Source organism: Neopelma chrysocephalum, unplaced genomic scaffold (genome assembly GCF_003984885.1).
Source record: "Neopelma chrysocephalum unplaced genomic scaffold, ASM398488v2 Primary Assembly neopelma1_65b, whole genome shotgun sequence".
Classification (NCBI taxonomy): Eukaryota; Metazoa; Chordata; class Aves; order Passeriformes; family Pipridae; genus Neopelma; species Neopelma chrysocephalum.
In genome coordinates this window covers 3645475-3664297 of record NW_020897723.1, presented here as the reverse complement: position 1 = coordinate 3664297, position 18823 = coordinate 3645475, and the positions used below count along the sequence as shown (strand labels likewise).

At 44.9% G+C, this 18823-nt stretch overlaps 1 protein-coding gene across 10 annotated transcripts in view; it reads right to left on the bottom strand.

Moving 5' to 3' along the window:
• TNRC6A (trinucleotide repeat containing 6A) overlaps positions 1-18823 on the bottom strand; it is a 61657-nt gene that overhangs the window by 4992 nt on the left and 37842 nt on the right. For 4 of the 10 annotated variants that reach the window (XM_027684167.1, XM_027684161.1, XM_027684164.1 and 1 more), the window contains 16 exons: positions 14945-14992; positions 9972-12560; positions 8998-9162; positions 8647-8822; positions 8391-8471; positions 7905-7956; positions 6711-6853; positions 6217-6363; positions 5909-6046; positions 5570-5698; positions 5410-5487; positions 4947-5157; positions 4351-4383; positions 2045-2176; positions 472-630; positions 16-156 (listed from right to left, as the gene is read on the bottom strand). In XM_027684167.1, the coding sequence (XP_027539968.1) occupies positions 16-156; positions 472-630; positions 2045-2176; positions 4351-4383; positions 4947-5157; positions 5410-5487; positions 5570-5698; positions 5909-6046; positions 6217-6363; positions 6711-6853; positions 7905-7956; positions 8391-8471; positions 8647-8822; positions 8998-9162; positions 9972-12560; positions 14945-14992 (4422 nt within the window). The remainder of the gene's footprint in view (positions 1-15; positions 157-471; positions 631-2044; positions 2177-4350; positions 4384-4946; positions 5158-5409; positions 5488-5569; positions 5699-5908; positions 6047-6216; positions 6364-6710; positions 6854-7904; positions 7957-8390; positions 8472-8646; positions 8823-8997; positions 9163-9971; positions 12561-14944; positions 14993-18823) is intronic. The other 6 variants (XM_027684168.1, XM_027684163.1, XM_027684165.1 and 3 more) reach the window with 6 other exon arrangements.

The following is an 18823-nucleotide window of genomic DNA, read 5'->3' as shown; positions in this document are numbered from 1 at the left end:
TGGAGCAGAACATACCACTGTTCCTGTCCCTGAGGTGGTCAACTTCCCGCACAGTATTAATTGAGAGATTGTTTATGACACTGCCAGGAGTGACGTAAGGGTCAGTCTCGGGGTCGATGTTTGGATAACCTTTCCATGGCTCACCAGGGCGAAACTCTAGGAACACAGATGCACAAAAGAAGCTTATTTTGATTATTTTTTAAAACAGGAAACAGCTGTCTAAACAATACATCTCCTAATGACCAAAAATCCAAAACCTTTTACTTAATTTAGTCTTCACTTCATTCACTTAATTTCTAGTTCCTCTGCTCCCATCACCCCAGGCAGACACACTTTTCTCTGTGCAATAAAACTCCCGCTCTCTGTTTCCACCTCTGAAGAACACCCTTCTGGAGGCTGGCTCCTGCCCCCTCCCCATGGAACACCCAAGGAACCAAGGCCAAACCCAGGGGAGCATCAGGGGGGCTGTACCTGGGGGCCAGTTAACACTGCTAGAGCCATTAGGCGATTTGGCACGGGGCCAGCCGTCCCCAATGGAGCCGGGAGGACTGGCTGGAGAATTACTGCTGTTCATAAAGTCATAAGGAACAAACGGAGAATCTTCCAGCCTAAAACCACTTGAAATAGCACCTGAATAAAAAAAAACAAACACAAACGGTAGTCAAGTATTTTTTAAAGCGGGTTTTTATATCCCTATATAAATATATATAAAATCACGCCCTTGTAAATCATTAATGAAATATATGGCAGCTCACTGTCCTCTTATATGGGAAATCTAAAATGAAATGTGCCTGAATAACTCAGGAGAAAACTGTAAGAATAATGTTCCATGGAATCCCTTCACTGAAAGCACACGTGTTCAGTGTAACATCTATTGAACTGAAGGATTAATTCCAGAGGGTGAGAGCATTCTGTGGGACCCCCACTGGCTAGAGGGGGTAGTGAATGGATTCTGGGGCGGGAGGGCTCTAGGAAGAAATGGCTACAGCATGTGAAGGATCTTTAGCTACTGCCAAGTTCTGTTTATTCTACTCCTTTATTCTATTCTTGGGAGGGAAAATATATAATTTAAAAATCCCTGCAGACAGAGCAAGGAATGGTTTAAAAGTTATCAGACAGCAAAGCCAGTTCTGCTACAGTTCTGAGGGAGCCAGGGATTCCATGCAATATGGAAATTCCTAGTACTAGTCAGAAAACATCACCTACAGCTAAAGGAACACCACCACTGCCTGTGGTAACAGTCGGATGGGGTTCAGCTGCAGGGTATGGTCACTACAGGTTACAGCAGCAAAGTCACCTCAGAGCAGCAAAGCAGCTGACACATCTAAAAATACCCCAACAATCTGAGACTGAGCAGTAACAGGAGACTGGGGACATTTATAACTATCTTTAGACACAGAATCTTTGGGCTATAGACTCAAATTTTAACTGGATGAGATTTCAAGCAACTGAAACAGTTGAAATGTCATATGAATCTTGATTACTGCAATGAAACACAAAGCAACCAAGTCCACCTCCTCTAAAACTAAGGACAGCAATGGTACCAGTGTAGCCCTTCTAAGCTCTCCCCAATTTTAGAAGGCAAACATAAGACATTCATAACCAAAACCTGTCAGTAAAAATGTCAGCCATGCCCAGAATGTGGTAAATCCCCAAAAATCGCCTTAGGGCAGCAGGGTGGTGGGAGAGAAAACCTGAAAACCTAAAGCTTTTGGCTTAAAAATATATGAAGCATTCCACTCGAGATTAAGGTAAAACTAGTAGGAACAGCCACACTTACAGAAAAGTCTGGTTAAAAAAGGAATTCTGTACAATGTTTCTACTAATCTCATCACAAGACCACTCTGTAAGCACAGTCAGCAAATCTGTGGCTGCTGTGGAAGCCAAGCAGCAGGTTGGCACAGACAGCACAATACAAAGTGTGACAGCTACAGCAACACAGGAGTTACACCCACAGCCCAACCACAGCAAACCTGCACCTCACACCCAGAACATGCCAGGCTGATGTGCCCTGTCAGGGCTGCTCAGGGACAGCTGAACATACCATGTTTGCTGGAGTTTTGATCCAAGGATGTGTTCACAGAAATGCTGTCGACTGTAGTCCATTTCCTCAGCCGAGATTGTGGCTCTTTAATACTGCTCATATCCAGGTTTACATTCAAGTTTGAGTTCATTCCTGAAAGCATACAGAGCTTATGAAACACACACTGAACTACTACTTCTGCTCATCTCTGCTGCTGTCCCAATAAGCACTGAAGAGCACACTGCTATGGTTATGTCATGCTTCCAAGGCCCTGGTTTTGAGGAACATTCTAGCATTTAATTCAGTGAACTCAGGGCAGACAGAAGCTAAGCTGAGCAATGCAAAGCACTCCCAAGTTCTCAGCTCATGTCCTCATGCAAAAATGTCAGTGGAAGAGCCATTAGGAAGTCAGAGAAACTAAAATGTAAATACCTAAAATACGGGGCAAACAGAACTTGTCTTGGCCTGCTCTGAGCTGTGGTCTGTACTTCCAAACGTTTCTCTCCCAGAGAATCAAGACAATGCCAACCCAAATCAACCCAAATCCCTGGGAGAACCAGCTGTTCTGGGCTTTGACAATGTGCCCACGCTTTTGACTTTGCCTGCTCTCTTTCCAGGTCTGTAAGAATCCTGAACTCACAATCATACCTGGGTACTCTTCCAGCCCTTCAGATCTAATTACTTCATTTCTGAAAATAAACCACTACAACGGTTTCACTTGGGGCCACAGACACACAGGGAGCTTCTCAAATGTCTCCTAGAAATGCCTTCCTTCAGCTCTGGAAACGAGGGCTTCACCTTTCTCCTGATGGACATTCATGGCCACAGAGAAGCTGGTTTGTTGCTCTGGGGGTTAGGGTTGTTTTTCTTAAAGGCATGATCAGGAGTTGAAGCCAGAAATGCCTCCCCTAGAAAAGCCTGGCACAAAGTGCTTGGAACAGGATGGAGTTTTAAAAAATGTAGCAACTACCAACAGCTCAAGCAGAAAAAAAGCAAAGTCCAATCGATCCTATTTCTGACACCTCCCTCTGGCATTTTGCTGTTGTCAGAGCAGTGACTGCACCACAGAAACCTTCCTCCTACCTCTGGAGCAACTGCAGAGGCCAGACCTCAGAGAGAAGGGTTAGGAGGATCCCAGGCTGGCAGAGGTGCAGAGCTCTGACCAGGCCCCTGGACATGATCCATAACTTAAAACACTTTTCCCAGAAGTAATTTTTCATATCCTATTCTGGAAGACTTTATATTGTTCAGCTATACTCACTATTTGGCAGAAAAAGGTTGTTTTTATTATTAGAAATACTTAATTCTATAATGGAGATGTGACTCCAGGACTGGTCAGGGAGAGAAGGACATCCTGGCCCCCAGTCTCTGCTTTGGGTGAGTATCTAGTGAATCCTGACAAATTCCTTCCCTGGAATGGAAACACAACCTCCTTGCTGGGTGTCCTGACAGTCACAAGAACCTGGAGAAAACAACATACCTACAGGATTGTCCAGGAGACAACTGGGCAAACTGGGCTGCCTCTCACATGACCACACCACCACACACCTCTGGACTCAATTCTTCACTGAAGTGGGAAGAAATTCCAGCAACCTGCTACTCTTACCCTTAAGCTTTTGTGAGGACTGAGTGTGGCTCCATGTGCTTGTATCACTATACAGTGCTACTCCAGGGGGATCCCAAAGAAATCCTACGTGTACTGTGGCAGAGTCCTGAGGGATCTCAAAGCCACCTTTCAGATACTGCAGGTCCTGAGACGTGGCCATGGTTCAGGTGAGAAAGCAGCTCTGTAACAGCATATTCCAGCTCAAGGAATGAAACAGAAAGGAACCCGAGGTAGGCAGGATGCAATTCCCCAGCATGGAGTTGGGAGAGGAAGTGAAATATTCCTTTCCTTAGAACTAACACAGTGTCTGCAATAGCTAAAAAACTTCATTTGGATGCCTTGTCCTTTGAATGAGAGCATAGTCAGACGTTGATGCCAATCATCACCAGCAACCACGAAGCAGCAGCCTGGCCCCAGGACTGGCCACAGGCCACCTGAGTGTGGCACATGCAGGGCCAGCACTGCCCCACTGCCTCCACAGCTCCCCTGCAAGCACAGGGCTGTCAGTCCCCAGGACACAAACTGCTCTGCCAAAGGCAATGGGGATGCAAAGGAAACCAGCCCAACAGAAATGACCCAATCAGAACAAGCGAGAAGAAAAGTAAAACTGAAGGGGAGGAAAAAAAATGGGGGTAAGGAACTGAGGTAAATGGTAAACACTTGTGGCAAGTGTAATATAGCAATAAAAAAGGGACCTAAAGAAAGGAGAAAATATACAAGCCTGAAATTTCTGAAGTAGAAATTGGACAGAAGCCTGGAAACATAGGGAGAAAGAAACAGGAGATGTTTGTATTTATAAATGTTCAGACATTTTGCCTGAAATGAGACAACCATTCTTTAAAAATGCAGATCCAAAAGGTTTTTTCCTAGGCTAAACCACTAACAGGCAAACTGACAGTTTGTTCTACCTGTGCAATTCTAGTCATTGGAAATCATTGTGGAAATCCAAAGAAATGTGGCTACATCAATGGATTCTTTGAATGGATGCTACTTCTAAAAGTTTTTTAGCTCCAGGAACCAGGACTTTGTACCACTTTGATCCCAAGGGACCCATGGGATAAAAGAAGCACTAAAAGGAGCCAGCCATTCCTTAGGGCTGTAAAGTAGTCAGCACTGAGACAGACAGTCACCAGGAATGAGTGTACTTGGGGAAAAGCTCTTTGGTGAACAAGGGTAACTGGGTAAGCCCCACAAAGAATTAGTACTTCCACTAGAATGGGAAGTGCTGACTGAATTACAGTCACTGTTTTAGGAGACAGGCAAGGGGAGAAGTAGGGTCAGTGTCACACAAGCACTGACTGACTGCAGGAGACCCACCTATAGGGAAGCTGCTGAATGCATTGATTGGTGAGGGCCCTTTCTGCAGCTCAGGAGTAGCGTGGGGTATGACATTCTCAAGGAAGGATTTCATGGAGGGCTGATGGAGTGACTGCTGTTGGGAGGGTGGAGTTTGCTGCTTCATTAACAGGTTTGGATCAAGCTGACGGGACTGTTGCATCATCTGTTGCTGCATACTAAGAGATCGACCCTTAAAAAAACAGAGCAGTTACAACATCAATGGGCAAAAGCTTTTCCACATTTAAAGGAAGAGAGTGAAATGCATCTCTGTGCTCCGTGCACCCCACACAGCCAGAGCCCAGCACCGAGTCCCTCCCTCAGGGCCCATCAAACCCAATTCACTCCTGCACACTTCAGTACAACTCACAGCAAGAAACGGAGCTCAGGATGAAAAACAGTCGTAAAGAGAGTTTGAGAAGTGAAAACAAAGGTGTTTGTTTACCTGCTGCTCCTGCTGCTGCCGACCCCCCGAAGGGACACTCCTCGGAGTCTGCGCCTTCTGCTGCTGAGCCAACAGCCGCTGCGAGACATTGGGGGGGTTAGAGCAGCCCCAGGCCCCACTCACTCACACACAACACCCAGTGACCCCCTGGGCAGCTCACCTGTAACTGGGAGATCTGAGAAAGCTGGTTTAACTGGGACAGTTGATTCAACATGGCTACCTGTTGTGGGCCAAAGAGTGGGCTCAGGCCACCGTTGTTTGGTGCATACTTCAGTAATGATACTGGAACCTGCAGAACACAGAGTGACTGACTGCAACAGGCAATTAGCCCGGAATATGGAGAATATTCAACAGCTGCCTGGTTTCTGAAACACTTATCAAGCCAAATATGTTCCCAAATATTTACAGAATAAATATGAGCAACACCAACAAACAAGGGACAATTTTCTGAAGCACATTTAGGTAGTCTATACACAGAATGCTTTCTGTACTCAGTTACCTGAGGGGATAGTAATGGAGGAGGCACTTGAGCACGTGGATTAGGCTGAGATGAATTAAGAGGTTGTGCTGGAGGCTGCTGCATGCTCCTGGGCTGTGCTGCTATATTCCCAACACCAAACACACTGGGATTGCCATTCTGGAGAAAGGATGGACAGTCAGTGACAACAAAGGTTCTGCTGCTTCTCCCACCCCACTCATTTCATTTACAAGCTAAACACATATCAATCACATAGGCACCTACAATGTTATATCAAAAGGCATTAAATGCTGTCAAGTAACATGCCAAGGATATGCACAGAGCCTTACCTGTCTAACAGAATTCAAGTTTTGCATACCCAGCCCTGCTAGGGAGCCCAGGGCTTGGTTAGGTAGTGCATTATTTGAAGGGGGAAGCTTCATGTTTTGATTGGACATAAACTGCATGTTTTGGGACTCGTCTGCTACAATGCCATCCTGATGGGACAGACAAACCGAGGCGCAACAACCAGCCAGCAAGCAAGCAGAAGGGAGAAACCATTGCCAGGAGCAGAAGGGAAGAGTCACAGGACAGTCCAGCACCAGCAGGAAATAGGCAGAAAACAAAAGAGATCAGGTTAGTCATTGGCACCGCAAAGGGCTACAGAAAGTGCTTAGTGTTGTACATCAGTGAGTTAAAAAGAACAGTTCACATCTCGTGGATTAACCAGAAAGCTCCTCACTCCCCTCCACACTACCCACGGAGAGCTCAGGAGCACACAGGGAACTGCTCAGAGTGCAGAGTCAGAGGAGGTCAGGAGTGTCCACAGTGAGACTCCACTGACCTTATCGAAGTAAGGACCGCGATCCATGGAAGACTCTTTGGGAATTTGGGGACGAGAACCGGGGCCTTTCCCAACCACACGATTGTACTCTCCCACGCCCAGGCCGTGCTTGTCCAGCTCCATCCGCTTGTCCTGCAGTAACCCTGCGGGCAGGGGACAGTGCTGCAGCACTCAGGGGTCCTTCAGCCACACCAGAACCAGCCTGTGCTCGTGAGGACCTGAACTAACACTGCTCTTGGGCAGGAGACTCATAAAAGAAATATCACTTTAGCCTTAAACTCTCTGGGCTTTACTGAAAAGGGAAAGGAAACCTTGTGTATCAATGGCCACAGACAACTGGAAACGTGGAATCAGCACCATGATTTTTCAAGGTTTCATGCAAACATTACTCTGTTTTCTCTTAAAATCAAGAACATGTAATTGTTTAAACATGAAATAATTTAAGTATCAGGCCTGCCATTAATACTAAAATCTAAAACTCAACAGACAGTTTCTTTACACAAGAGACTATGAGCCTCAAAGTGAAAATAACCAATTTTAAAGTGGAATAAAACAAGAGTAACTGCAATAAAAATTACAATGCTACAATTACTTTTACTTAAACATTCTATCATCACAGTATATTGTTATTAATGTATTAAAGAATTATACTATTCTTTATTTGCTAAAATAACAGTCAATGGATTAAAAAAAAAAATAACTGCTTCCAAGTAATTTTACACTTGGGTTTAAATGTTCCTAAAATAATCATTCAGTATTAATGGAGTTCTTAGAACTGAACATGTGTTTCCAAGAATGAACCCAATGAGTGAGTGTGGGATTTGGAATGCTTCTGTTTATACCCAGTGAAGTGCCCAGAGGGCAATCAAGATATTTGTATTACAAGAAACAAACCCACCGTGCCCTGAAAACATTCTCTTATGTCAGTTTAACATATATAAATATATATATAAGCTTAGCTTGATATATGGCTAATATTCCTATAGCAACCAGGTAATGCAGGTGTGCAACATTACTCACACACACAAATATTTTTCTCTACAAGAGTATTCCTCTTCTTTAGGGAAATATACATTTAACTACATATAGCTATATATACATTTATATTTTAAAAATAATTTCCAGAAGGATATAAGCTAAAAGAGAATCTGGAAGGAAAAGCAATAAAGCCCAGCTTGGTTCTGCTGTTCTTACCTCCAGACATGTCCATCTTATTGCTCTGTATGGTTTCTTCTGGTGATTCTCTCTGAAGCAATAAAATGAATCGCAATTATTTAATAATAGTATTTTTAAGAGCTAAAACAAAGATTCTTACACACTATTTCAATTCAAACCTGCAAGAGAGAAAAATCGAGGCAATCAGATGCTATTTGAAGGCATTTTCTCCCTTTAGTTGCTATCCAACTGAGAGCAGCTTCTCTCACCAAAACTCCCACGTAACGTGGAGTAAAGCAACAGATCATGGGATGAACACTTGGGTAGTGGTTACAAACCCACTTTTCACCAACAAAGAGCTCTTTTTGTAATGAGAATGCAAAGAAAAGGGATGGGTGACAGGGGGGAGACGAACACAAGTAAAAAGAAAACCATGATGAAGATGGACACTGAGCATTTCAAGGTCTGTACATGGTAACCAGCCCTGTGGGAAGGCAGCAAAGCCAGACAAAGGCAGTTACTTACTGAAAAACTGAGATTTGTGAATTGCTTAATGAATGGATTGATCCATGCTTCATCTTGCTTATTTCCACCTTTCATTATTCCCTAAAAACAGAAAGGAATTTCTGTGACACTCAAGTATTTATGACCGACTGCTTCGATTACATCGCAAAGTGTTGAGAATGAAAATTAAAGTGCAGCAGTGCTGCAGTCATGCAGGAATCCCTTCTGACTTAGCTTTCAGAAATGACAGCAAGCCTTGCCCCGAGCTGCTCCTCACCTTTGTGGGCATTTTTTTCATGTAGGGTGGCCAGTTTAACGATGGGTTGGCTTCTTGTGAGGAACTGCTGTTCCACATTCCAATCTCGACATCCTCCTCTTCCTCCCAGCTGGTCTGACGACTGCCTGTCAATGGCATGTCATCTCCACACCAACTATCTTGCATAGATTTAGGCCCTGGTTGTGAAGAAAACCCAGCACACGAACATGTCAGTGGCAGCTGCTGCCCTTCACACCAAACACAGCCTGATGCTGACTGCAAGGTGAACACCCTCAGGAACGTGAAGCTTCCACAGAGGTGCTTCACCTTCCTCAAACACCCTCGTTCCAGGACGACACAGAGAGCACTCACCAGGTTTATTTGGAGGCTGTTGCCCAAGAGGAGCATTTCCCCAGCCAGAGGTGCCTCCTGCATCGCTGACGGGCTCTCCCCAGCTCGTACCAGTGTCCATGGGCTTACCCCACGCTGAAGTCCCGTTATCTACAGTAGTGGCTGGAGTAGAAGGTTCTCCCCAACCTTTGCAAAGCAGGGGGAGTTATTGGCATGGTTTTGAACAGGATTTAAAAGCTACCTAAAGAGACTCAAGTGTTCTGCTTTTCCTAGATCCATAACATACAATAAAAAGCGTGAGAGCACACATTTCCATTTTGTGTGAGGGTCATTATCACAACTGCAAGCTGTTCCATAAATAAAAGTAATCACAGAAACACAAATTTTGTATCTAAAGAATTACATTTCGATAATACAAATTTCTAAGATATTAAGCTCCTAAGAGCTTAATGTCACATGTAAGTGACCCCTCTCTGCACTTGAAAAAGAGATAGAGCACAAGATACTTCCTAAACCCCATCTAAGCTCCTCTCTAAAATTGTTATTCACTGCTCATGAAACTACAAGACCAGAAAGTCTGATCCCAAGTCTGTATAAACCCAGCATCCTTCATTCTGTCTTGTAGAAGCTCAATGCTTTTTTCAGGGAGGCTCATTGGCAATATTACGTTTTAACTGGTTTAGAATCATTTAGAAAAAGTTTCATTCCTCAGATACTATTTTAAATATTTTCTCCATGTTCCCACTCCCCAGAACTCAAACAGAACTGTCTAGCCCTTATTACTGCAGCAATTTGAAACTGGAACAGATCTTCCCACCTGTACAAAACCACCAAACCTCTATGAGCCCTGCTGTTCATTTTTTTAATAAATAAAAAGCTCTGACTTCATCAGCACTCTCCTTTTCATTGAACCTTTCCATTGTTCTATGAAGCAAGAATAAAAAATTGTTTTATAATCATCAGAAAACACAAATCTGGATAAAAGCCAGGCTTACCAGAACCCGAACTGCTCTCCTTGCTAGTCATGGCACTTGAAGACAGTAGCTGCGGATGTACCTGTGCTTGCTGGTCTGAACTGCTGCTACTGTTTGGGACATTTTTATTCCACATATTCACATTTTTGTAGTTGTATTTGCTTGGATCACCCCAAGCAGAAGTTCCATCATCAATCTCCATTTTCCGGCGTATGGATTCGGGGGATGGCTCCTCCCAGCCCGTGGGCTCTTCCTCCTTTGCCGGGGCTGGCATGGGCCCCCCGAGCCAGCCCGACCCCGGGGGTTTGTTCGTGGCAGACGGGGCTCCCCAAGAGCCAACATCTTGTTTGTTCCACTCCGGAGAGCTGACTGGCTTGGATGAGTCCCCCCAGACTTGAGGCTGATTGGATTTGGGAGGGTCTCCCCAGCCCTGGTTCTGATTAGACTTTGCAGGCTCATCCCATCCTGAAGAGTTGGCTGGGTTTGCATTATTACCTCCCCAAGTAACAGAATTCGATTTACCTGGCTCGTTCCAACCAGACACCGACCTGTCGCTGTTGCTGCCTCCAGAACTGGATTTCTTTGCCTCACCCCAATGGTTACTTCTGGAATTGTCTCCCCAGCTATCACCGGCAGACACTGCCCAACCCTGGCTGGCCTTCTGTCCATCTCCCCATCCCTGCTTCATCTTCAGTGTGTCATTCCAGGATGACTTTTCCTCTTTGCCACTTCCCCACGATTGATTGCTCTTGACCATTACTGTAGCAGCAGAATCTTCTTCCCACCCCCCTTGGCTGTTTGACCCTTTGGAGTCTCCCCACCTTGTAGCAGACTTTGGATCTCCCCACCCCGATACAGATGAGGTATCGTTATTATTAGGGCTAGGTCTATCCACACACCCCCCTGAGCTGGAAGTCTGTGTCACAGAGCCCCCCCAGGCCTCTGTCCCATTGTCAGTTTTTCTTTCACCCCTCGGTGACGTTTCGGTATCCCAGGCAGTGTTCTGTTTGATTGGAGTCTGTCCCCAGCCCGAGTTGGAGAGGACACGTGGATCTAAGTCAGTTCTGTTCACTATGCTTTGGAGTAACGTGTGCTGGTCAACCTTCCTCCTCTCTCGGTTCTGGCCTTCTGCAGCTCCTCTGTCCTCATGGCACCCGGTGCTCTCCGAGCTCCCCTCGCTGTCCCCCGTACCTGTTTTGGCCCACGTGCTGTTCTGCTCAGCCATCTGGGAAGCAGCAGAACTCTGGCTGTTGAGATCATCCTCCTCAGTAGACTTCCATCCATTTGTAAACTTCCTGCTGTTTCCATTCACGCTTTCATTGGAATGCTGATTGCTAGGCAGTTTGCTCCATTCCCCGTTGGAAATGTTAGTGCCAGTGCTTTGTGCAGGGCTGCCCCATCCTCTTCTGCTCCCGCCGGCACTCGCACCGTTCCCGCTCCCCCACGGCACGTTCTGGGAGTTGACTGTCCCTGCCTCCCACACCCCTCCTCCTTTATTCCCATTGATTTGAAAGTTAGTGCTGCCAGGCCCGCTCCCGCCCGGCTGCATTAGAGTTGCATTCACAGTGTCACCATTAGCTTGGCTGTTTGGGCCTGGACATTTGTCTCCAGAGTAACTGGAACCATAGGCACCCCAGGTAGTACCGTAAGAGCCGCCGGTTTTGGCCTCACCGTTGCTCAGGTGAGAGATGGAAGTGCCGTTTGCCACTGGAGAGGCCTGAATCTGAGAATGATTCATTGTGCTCACGCGCCAGGCCCCGGGCCCTGCGGTGCTGGGCAGCTCGTTCATCTGCACCGAACCAGCAGAGTTTGGTAAACTAGAGGTCATAAAGTTAGTAGTGTTATTTGGTCCATTCATTTCAGTGTTAAGGTTTTGAGGTTGCCCACTGAATGAAACATTCCTTGTACCATTTAATTCAGAATCACAACTTTCCTGAAGGCTTCCCCAGGAACCATGGGCCGAGCCACCCACTTTCGAGTTAATACTCTGGCTGTTGGCCATCTGACCTATGGTACTGCACTGAATGCTTGTGCCAGGACTCCCACTCCCCACGGACCCTTTCAGGGCATGTCCACTGTTCTCCAACACGGACCAGGCACCATGGTTGCCATTTGAATTCAAAGTGCTTGGATTTAACCCTCCATTTGATGAAGAGCTTATGGTGCCCCAAGCATTCATTCTATTGTTGCTACTTTCAGATTTGCTGTCAGGAGCATCCACAGAAACTTGACATGTGCTTATTATGGATCCGTGGGATAACCCCCACGGCCCATTAATACTTCCATTGCCCACATTATTGCTGTTGCTACCAACCACAAACTTATTCTGAGCCCCGTGTCCGATGCCATTGCGAATGCCATCGCCTTCCCCGCCCGCGCTCCCTGAAGCCATGATCACCAGGTTCCGCTCGGACCCAGAGCTGGAGGCAGAGTCAGTGTCCATACATTCTGAAGTCAGCTCTGGGTCACTGCCAGTGATTGATGGCCATGCTTCTTTGTCAGAGCCGTCTACGATAACTTTATCCCAGTTTGTGCTGGAGTCGCTATTTGAAGAGACTGGTCCCCAGTGAGAATTTTCATAATGGGATCCTAGACCACTGTGGTTCAGATCTAAAAGGAAGAAGGAAAGTCCGAGAGCATTATTGTAAGTTTAGTATTATTACTTCATTAAGCAGAAGAGGAAAAAAATAATAAATATACTAAGCCAGGAATTATTTTGTGTATTATTTTGCTTCTGCTAACACTACAGTCATAGGAGGTGATGGAGAAAGCTCCAAGTACAGCTGCCCAGATGCTGTCACACACATCCCAGAACACTTCTCCCAGGATGCAGAGCTGCTCTGACAAAAAGCTTGGAGAAGCACTCCTAAATTTTTCAGAGAAACATTTTCTAAAAAAGTACTCTGTATCACTGCATATAAAGTATTTTCTAAAAACATATACATATTAAAGAACTACAATATTATATAAAAACCAAAGATAGCCTGAAAGGCAGAAATCCCAACAGGACACTGCACAGCACTACCAACTGCTGTGTGACAGCAGCCAGAGAACACACACCTTCCCCCATTACAGACATCATATAAGATTCTTACACACACGTTACTCAAGATATTTTTATACAACAACTTGACACAAAAAGCACAAAACCCATCTGAAGTTCTGCTCCAGAATGCACTGGTGCAGAAGTCCATTTTTAATTAATTTTTAATCAATACCAATATTACTCATCATACAGTGAAAAAGAATCCAGTCCAAGACTCTGGGTCCAAGAGCTGGAGCAGCACAGAGCAGGGAGCACCCACCACTCCTCAGCACGGGGCTGGTGGGAGCCCAGGGGGGTCCAGGCACTAAGGTGAGCTCCCCCTGGTCAGTGCAAAAAAGAACAGTGGCTCAGCAGTTTGGGAGAGGAGCAGTGGGGACAGACCTGCTGCAGGCAGAGCTCTGCTCCAGGGCTCGGCAGCTCCCAGGCTGCACTTCAGTGCAACGGAACCCAGAACCTGCTGATTCATGTGCTGCTAGAAAAACACTGCCCAACAAACCTCAGGAGTTCAACTCTCACCCTGATATTTATAAAAATACATTTAACCTGTACTAAGGGACTGATCAAAGAGTTTGTCTGCATCCCTGGGAGCAAGAGAACCAACAGCACAGAACAACACCTTGATTACACAAATACCATTCCTTTCAAAAGCAACACGAAGGCACACAGATGGCAAACAGCCTGAATTCAGCATGGAGAGAGACAGGTTAGGACTACAAGCCAGGGGGAAATGGTAAAACAAACCCTAATTTGCACAGCAGCAGAATACATAAAGAAAGCTGGTATTTATTACAATTCTGTTCCCCTAATTTAACTGTGATGCAGTTTGTGCCGAGCCAATCCACAACAGCACACAGTGATCAGCTTCCACTCAGCCAGAATCTTCTCCTAGTGCACACAAAACTACTTGGACCAACAGTCTTTCTCCTGGACACAAATATGTGTTAGTGAGGTTTAGCAAGAGCCACTGTTCTGGAACATTCCTATCTGAATCTCCTCAACCCACGAACTCTGGAGTTTAAGGACACAAATACTGAACAAGCAGGTATTAGACCAGAAAAACACCCTCAAAACTGACAACCAACAGCTGCCAATATACTGCATTTGGTGCACAGCACAAGCAGCCACAACAGCCTACTCTCGTTTTTCTTCCCAAAACTATTTAAAGTTGCAACTGAACTTTTGCTGCTTAAATCCTGGACAAAACATTTACACAAACCTGAGTTCCTTAAAATTCTGTAATCTGCTAGGATTGTTTTCAATAATCTGTAATTTAATGCTTTCTAGCTATGAGTTATTCTGCAGGAAATGTTTGCAGGAAACTGTATTTATTTACAAAAGCAGTTTGTTTGTTTTAAAGTACCATCACACAGGCTAAAATAAACAGAAGGATTGAGAAGTGTAAATTAAGGAATACCTGGATCTTGCTCCTTCTGCCTCCTTTTCCTGCTCCAGTACACCTGGCACCCCCAGACTGTCAATACTACACCTTGCCAATCACTGTACCTTTGGGCCTTATGAACAAATGCATTTTAGTAAACAAACTTCTGAGCTTTTAGTGAGCAATCAAAGCATGATTTCCTCCACAGTGCTGCGACACATTTCTGATAGAAAGCACAGGCTTGCACAGATTATTCAATTTAATACCACAAAGAGGCAATTTAACAAGTAAGCATAAAGGTAAAAAAAAAACACTTAGTGTTTTAAAGCTAAGGTGCCAAAAGCTCTTAGTATGAATTCTGACTAAATTAGAAAATTAAAAATGTTTAACCAAATTAGTATGCAATGGCACAGAGAAAGTGTACTGCAGTCAGTCACACAGCACATGCTACTGAAAAACGTAAGCCAAAGAATAAAAAACAATAATAAAAAACCCCAGACAGAACTGTGTGAAACATGTAACTACTACAAACACGGCAGTGCAAAAGCAGGTGAGATGGAAGTAGCTAACCTGACTGGTTAGGGGAGTGGCTCACCAAGTCCCGAATGGGAGGCATGCCTACAAAAAAAAAAGCAAGAAAATCACAGAAGTGTTACTTCAGTAAACGAGAGAACAGTCCCCAAACCACTCACTGCTGGAACCCCAGTCTTTAGCCCCCTTTGCCAGGACAGGTTTCTCTCAGAGCCAGCTGCTCTGATCACCTCCCTGAGCAGGGACACCGACAGCAAACCCGGCCTGGGGATTGCTGCACAGTTCCACGCCTTGTTACACATTTGGCATTTAGTGAACCAATTTAGCACGTCCTTAAAAGTTTGATTTACATAAAAAAGAGGAAGAATTTACAGTCAAAGAAACCAAAAGCACTTCATTTTGGACTGCACTGACTTAAAAGTTCAGAGGTCAGCCCTGAAACTTCAGCAGTTCCTCTCTGAACAGTGCATTTGCTCCACCTCAAAGTCAGTGTTGTGCTGCCTGACTGAGCAAACAGCAATATCTAAGCATGGCCTAACTCTGATTTAACCTGAGCACGTGTATAACTGTCATTTACCCTCTTTCACAGCCTCCTCCTCCTCTGTGTCCCACAGGCACATATGGAATCAAAGTTCACGTTTCAAACTCACAAATTTTACAGTGGCAGACTGTAACTGTTACATTTAAGGCAATGATTCCCAAATTAATTCAGCCTCCATCACTACTAACAGCAAATCCTAACTGCTCCCTTCTTCCCTGACTCCTACAACAGCCAAGAAACTCCTCCAAGTTAAAGGAGGAATCTTTTGGTCCCAAAGGCTGTGTCTGGGACTGAACTCTGTGGCTCTGCTGTAGATGCACTGGGATGAAGGGAGACAGGAGGAATCCAAACTGGAGCCACGCCAGGAACCCAGAGGTGCTCTCCTGCTCTGGCCCACAGTTGTGAGCAGTTACTGCTGGCTGTTATTTTAGTTCATTATATAAATCATTTCACTGTGGAATAACCCCCTGGCTATTCTGTGTTCCACAGCAGAGGTGAGCAAACACCAGGGCACTGATCCACCCTTCCTTCTGGGGGAAGTCTGCACATGGGGAGCATCAGTGAGGCCAAAGACTGAACTGGGTAAGAAAGTGTCCTGATAAAGAGCTACTTATGGAGAGTCCTTAAAATAACCATCTTGGCACAAGCCTGGATCTGTTTCAGCACCACTACATAGCATGAGCTTCACTTATGTGTCTCTACTAAAAAAGATATGCCAAATGTCCTAAAACCAGCAGGAAAACAAAGAACCCACAGAGCTAACCCTTCTGCAGCTTCACTTCTAAACAAAGCATGTTCATTCTCCAAACAGGAGATGATTTTGCACACAAAACACAAGTAAAGAGATAGGGTTTTGACCTCTTTATAATTTAAAAATTCCCCAATACGAAAGACAGAAAAACTTAGTGTGGCCAGGGCAACCAGAGACTTTGAAGTCAGCAGTACTCGTGTTCCCTGGGTTTTACAAATCACTACCAAATCATTCCAACCACAGCTGGAACTGGGGAGAGCTTTTCAGGGACACATAAACCAACCATAGCCATTCCCAATTCCTGCAATTCTGATTTCAACACCTCAAGCCACAGTTTTTCTTGTAGCCCTAAAAGACATATCAATTCCAGTAGCCATTAAATAATGCTTTAAAACAAAAAGTCAAGAAAGTATTCTGTTAAGGTATCAAATTTAACCCTAGTGCCCATGGATATCCTGTCAAGGATAGGGAAGGGATCTACAGATATGTCAAATTTCACAGATTTTTTATTTCAGAGGTAACATCACAGAGAGTACCTGGAAGAGCTGTTGGAGGCCAAAAGAGGAACTAGGGAGAGTGAGTGAGATGGAGACAGGCAAATGACAACAGCATTTCCTTTCAGATACAAAGGTGTCAGAAGACACTGGGTCACTCTTGGCTGCTGCTGCACAGCCACCTCACCTCATCTCACCTCATCTCACCTCACCAGCAACTCCTCAGACAAGAGCTCGAAACCAGGACAAAAATCCAGCATGGAAAACTATCTGCCTTCACATTATCATCGGGTCTATGTTCCTGAAAGAACATAACAACACATCCAAACCAGATATTATTGCTGGTTTTCCAGGCAAAGAGACCCTCCAAGCACACAGACAAGTGGCTCCAAGAAAGGTGATCCTGGCTGCCCAACCTCGACCAGTGGTTCCGAGGAGTTTTCCCGGGACACAGGGAACACCAGGAGCAGGGCACACAGGGACAAAGCTCTGACAGGATGCTACAGGGCACACAGACATTTCTGAAGGTGGGAAAGGGATATGGTCAACTGTTCTCTGCCCTGAAGGCTCTCAGAACCTCTCTGGAACCAGCTGGGTGTGTGGATATACTGCTCAAATAATTCAGGTATTATTCAGAGCAGGGAACTCCTCCCAGGGAGGAGTTCCCTGGGACACCAGGGACACCAGTACAGCACTGGGACATGCTGGCAGTGCCCAGCCCAAGGTGTCCAGCCACACCAGCATGGATTCAAGGAAAACTGAGCAAAACTGGGAAGAATACAGTACACAACTGAGAATCCAGCTGGTTAAATACCTGGTGTTCACAAAAGGAGTGCAATAGAGGACAGCACACAAATCCTCTGGGTACAACTAAGAGGTTCCATAGGTTGTATAAACAGTAATACTTAAGTTATTTTACCTGGAAATTTGTATTTAAATCACCACTTGCTACCATACAACCTGACCAGCAGAGGACATATGCTGCACAAAAGGCTTCATCTTAGAACAAGCCAAGCATATGAAAGGTGACTCTAAACCTGGCTATGGGCAGGAACAACATTATACAGGTGAAGCAAAAAAATTAACTACTTAAAAACTACTTATTGCAATGGCAAAGAGTTCTATCAGTATGTTACCGAAATAACACTGGAAAGTAATAGGGTAAACATTCCCAAAGGGAACATGGATAAACTGCTGCCAGGGCTTTGATTACTTTAATTTTAAATACTGCTTCTTCAAGACTCAGTAATCAGAACAGCTCAAAATTCAACTCAGACTTGAAATATCAAGGCTATTTTCAGGGGCTTTTTTGCCTTTTTTTTTTAACTGAAGGGGCTAGGAGTCACATCCTTTGTGGTCTATAAAACACTAATTTTGAGAAACACTGGGAATTTAGTAAAGTCTCAGAAGAAACTATTTGTGGAAACAAATTACATCATCACTGCTATGTGCACATCAAAATATAAATACAATTATAAAAATAAGAAAGTATTTGTCCAAAATATTAAGTATTAGCATGTACTAATACCAAATCCCTTTGGAAAGCTAGATCCCTCACAGAAAGTTACTTTTTTCCAGCCAAAACTAAACTGCATTAATGTCCTGGAAAATTAACTGAACTGCATGCTAGTGCAGTCACTGAACAGCACATCATGCATGTGTAACAGGGAAGTTTACCTGTCTTAAAAGGGTATTTGCAGAAATGCATAACAAGCTAAAATAACAAAGGATGACTGTACTTAAATAGTAATAAAGGTAAAGTGGATCTATTTTGTAGGGAAACCAAGCTTCAAGTGGATAAACAGAGAAAAAAACTGACCTAACAACAAAAAGCAATTCTGGTATCCTGAACAAGTCATAGCCTGGCTGGATCTGTAGGCATGAAGTGAAATAAGAAAGAAAAGTCTTGAGGTGTGTTTCAGAATCCCAGAATGGTTTGGGTTGGAAGGGACCTTAAAGCCCATCCAGTCCCACCCCTGCCATGGGCAGGGACACCTTCCACCAGCCCAGGTTGCTCCAAGCCCCGTCCAACCTGGCCTTGGACACTTCCAGGGATCCAGGGGCAGCCACAGCTTCTCTGGGCAACCTGTGCCAGGGCCTCCCCACCCTCACAGGGAAGGATTTTTTCCCAA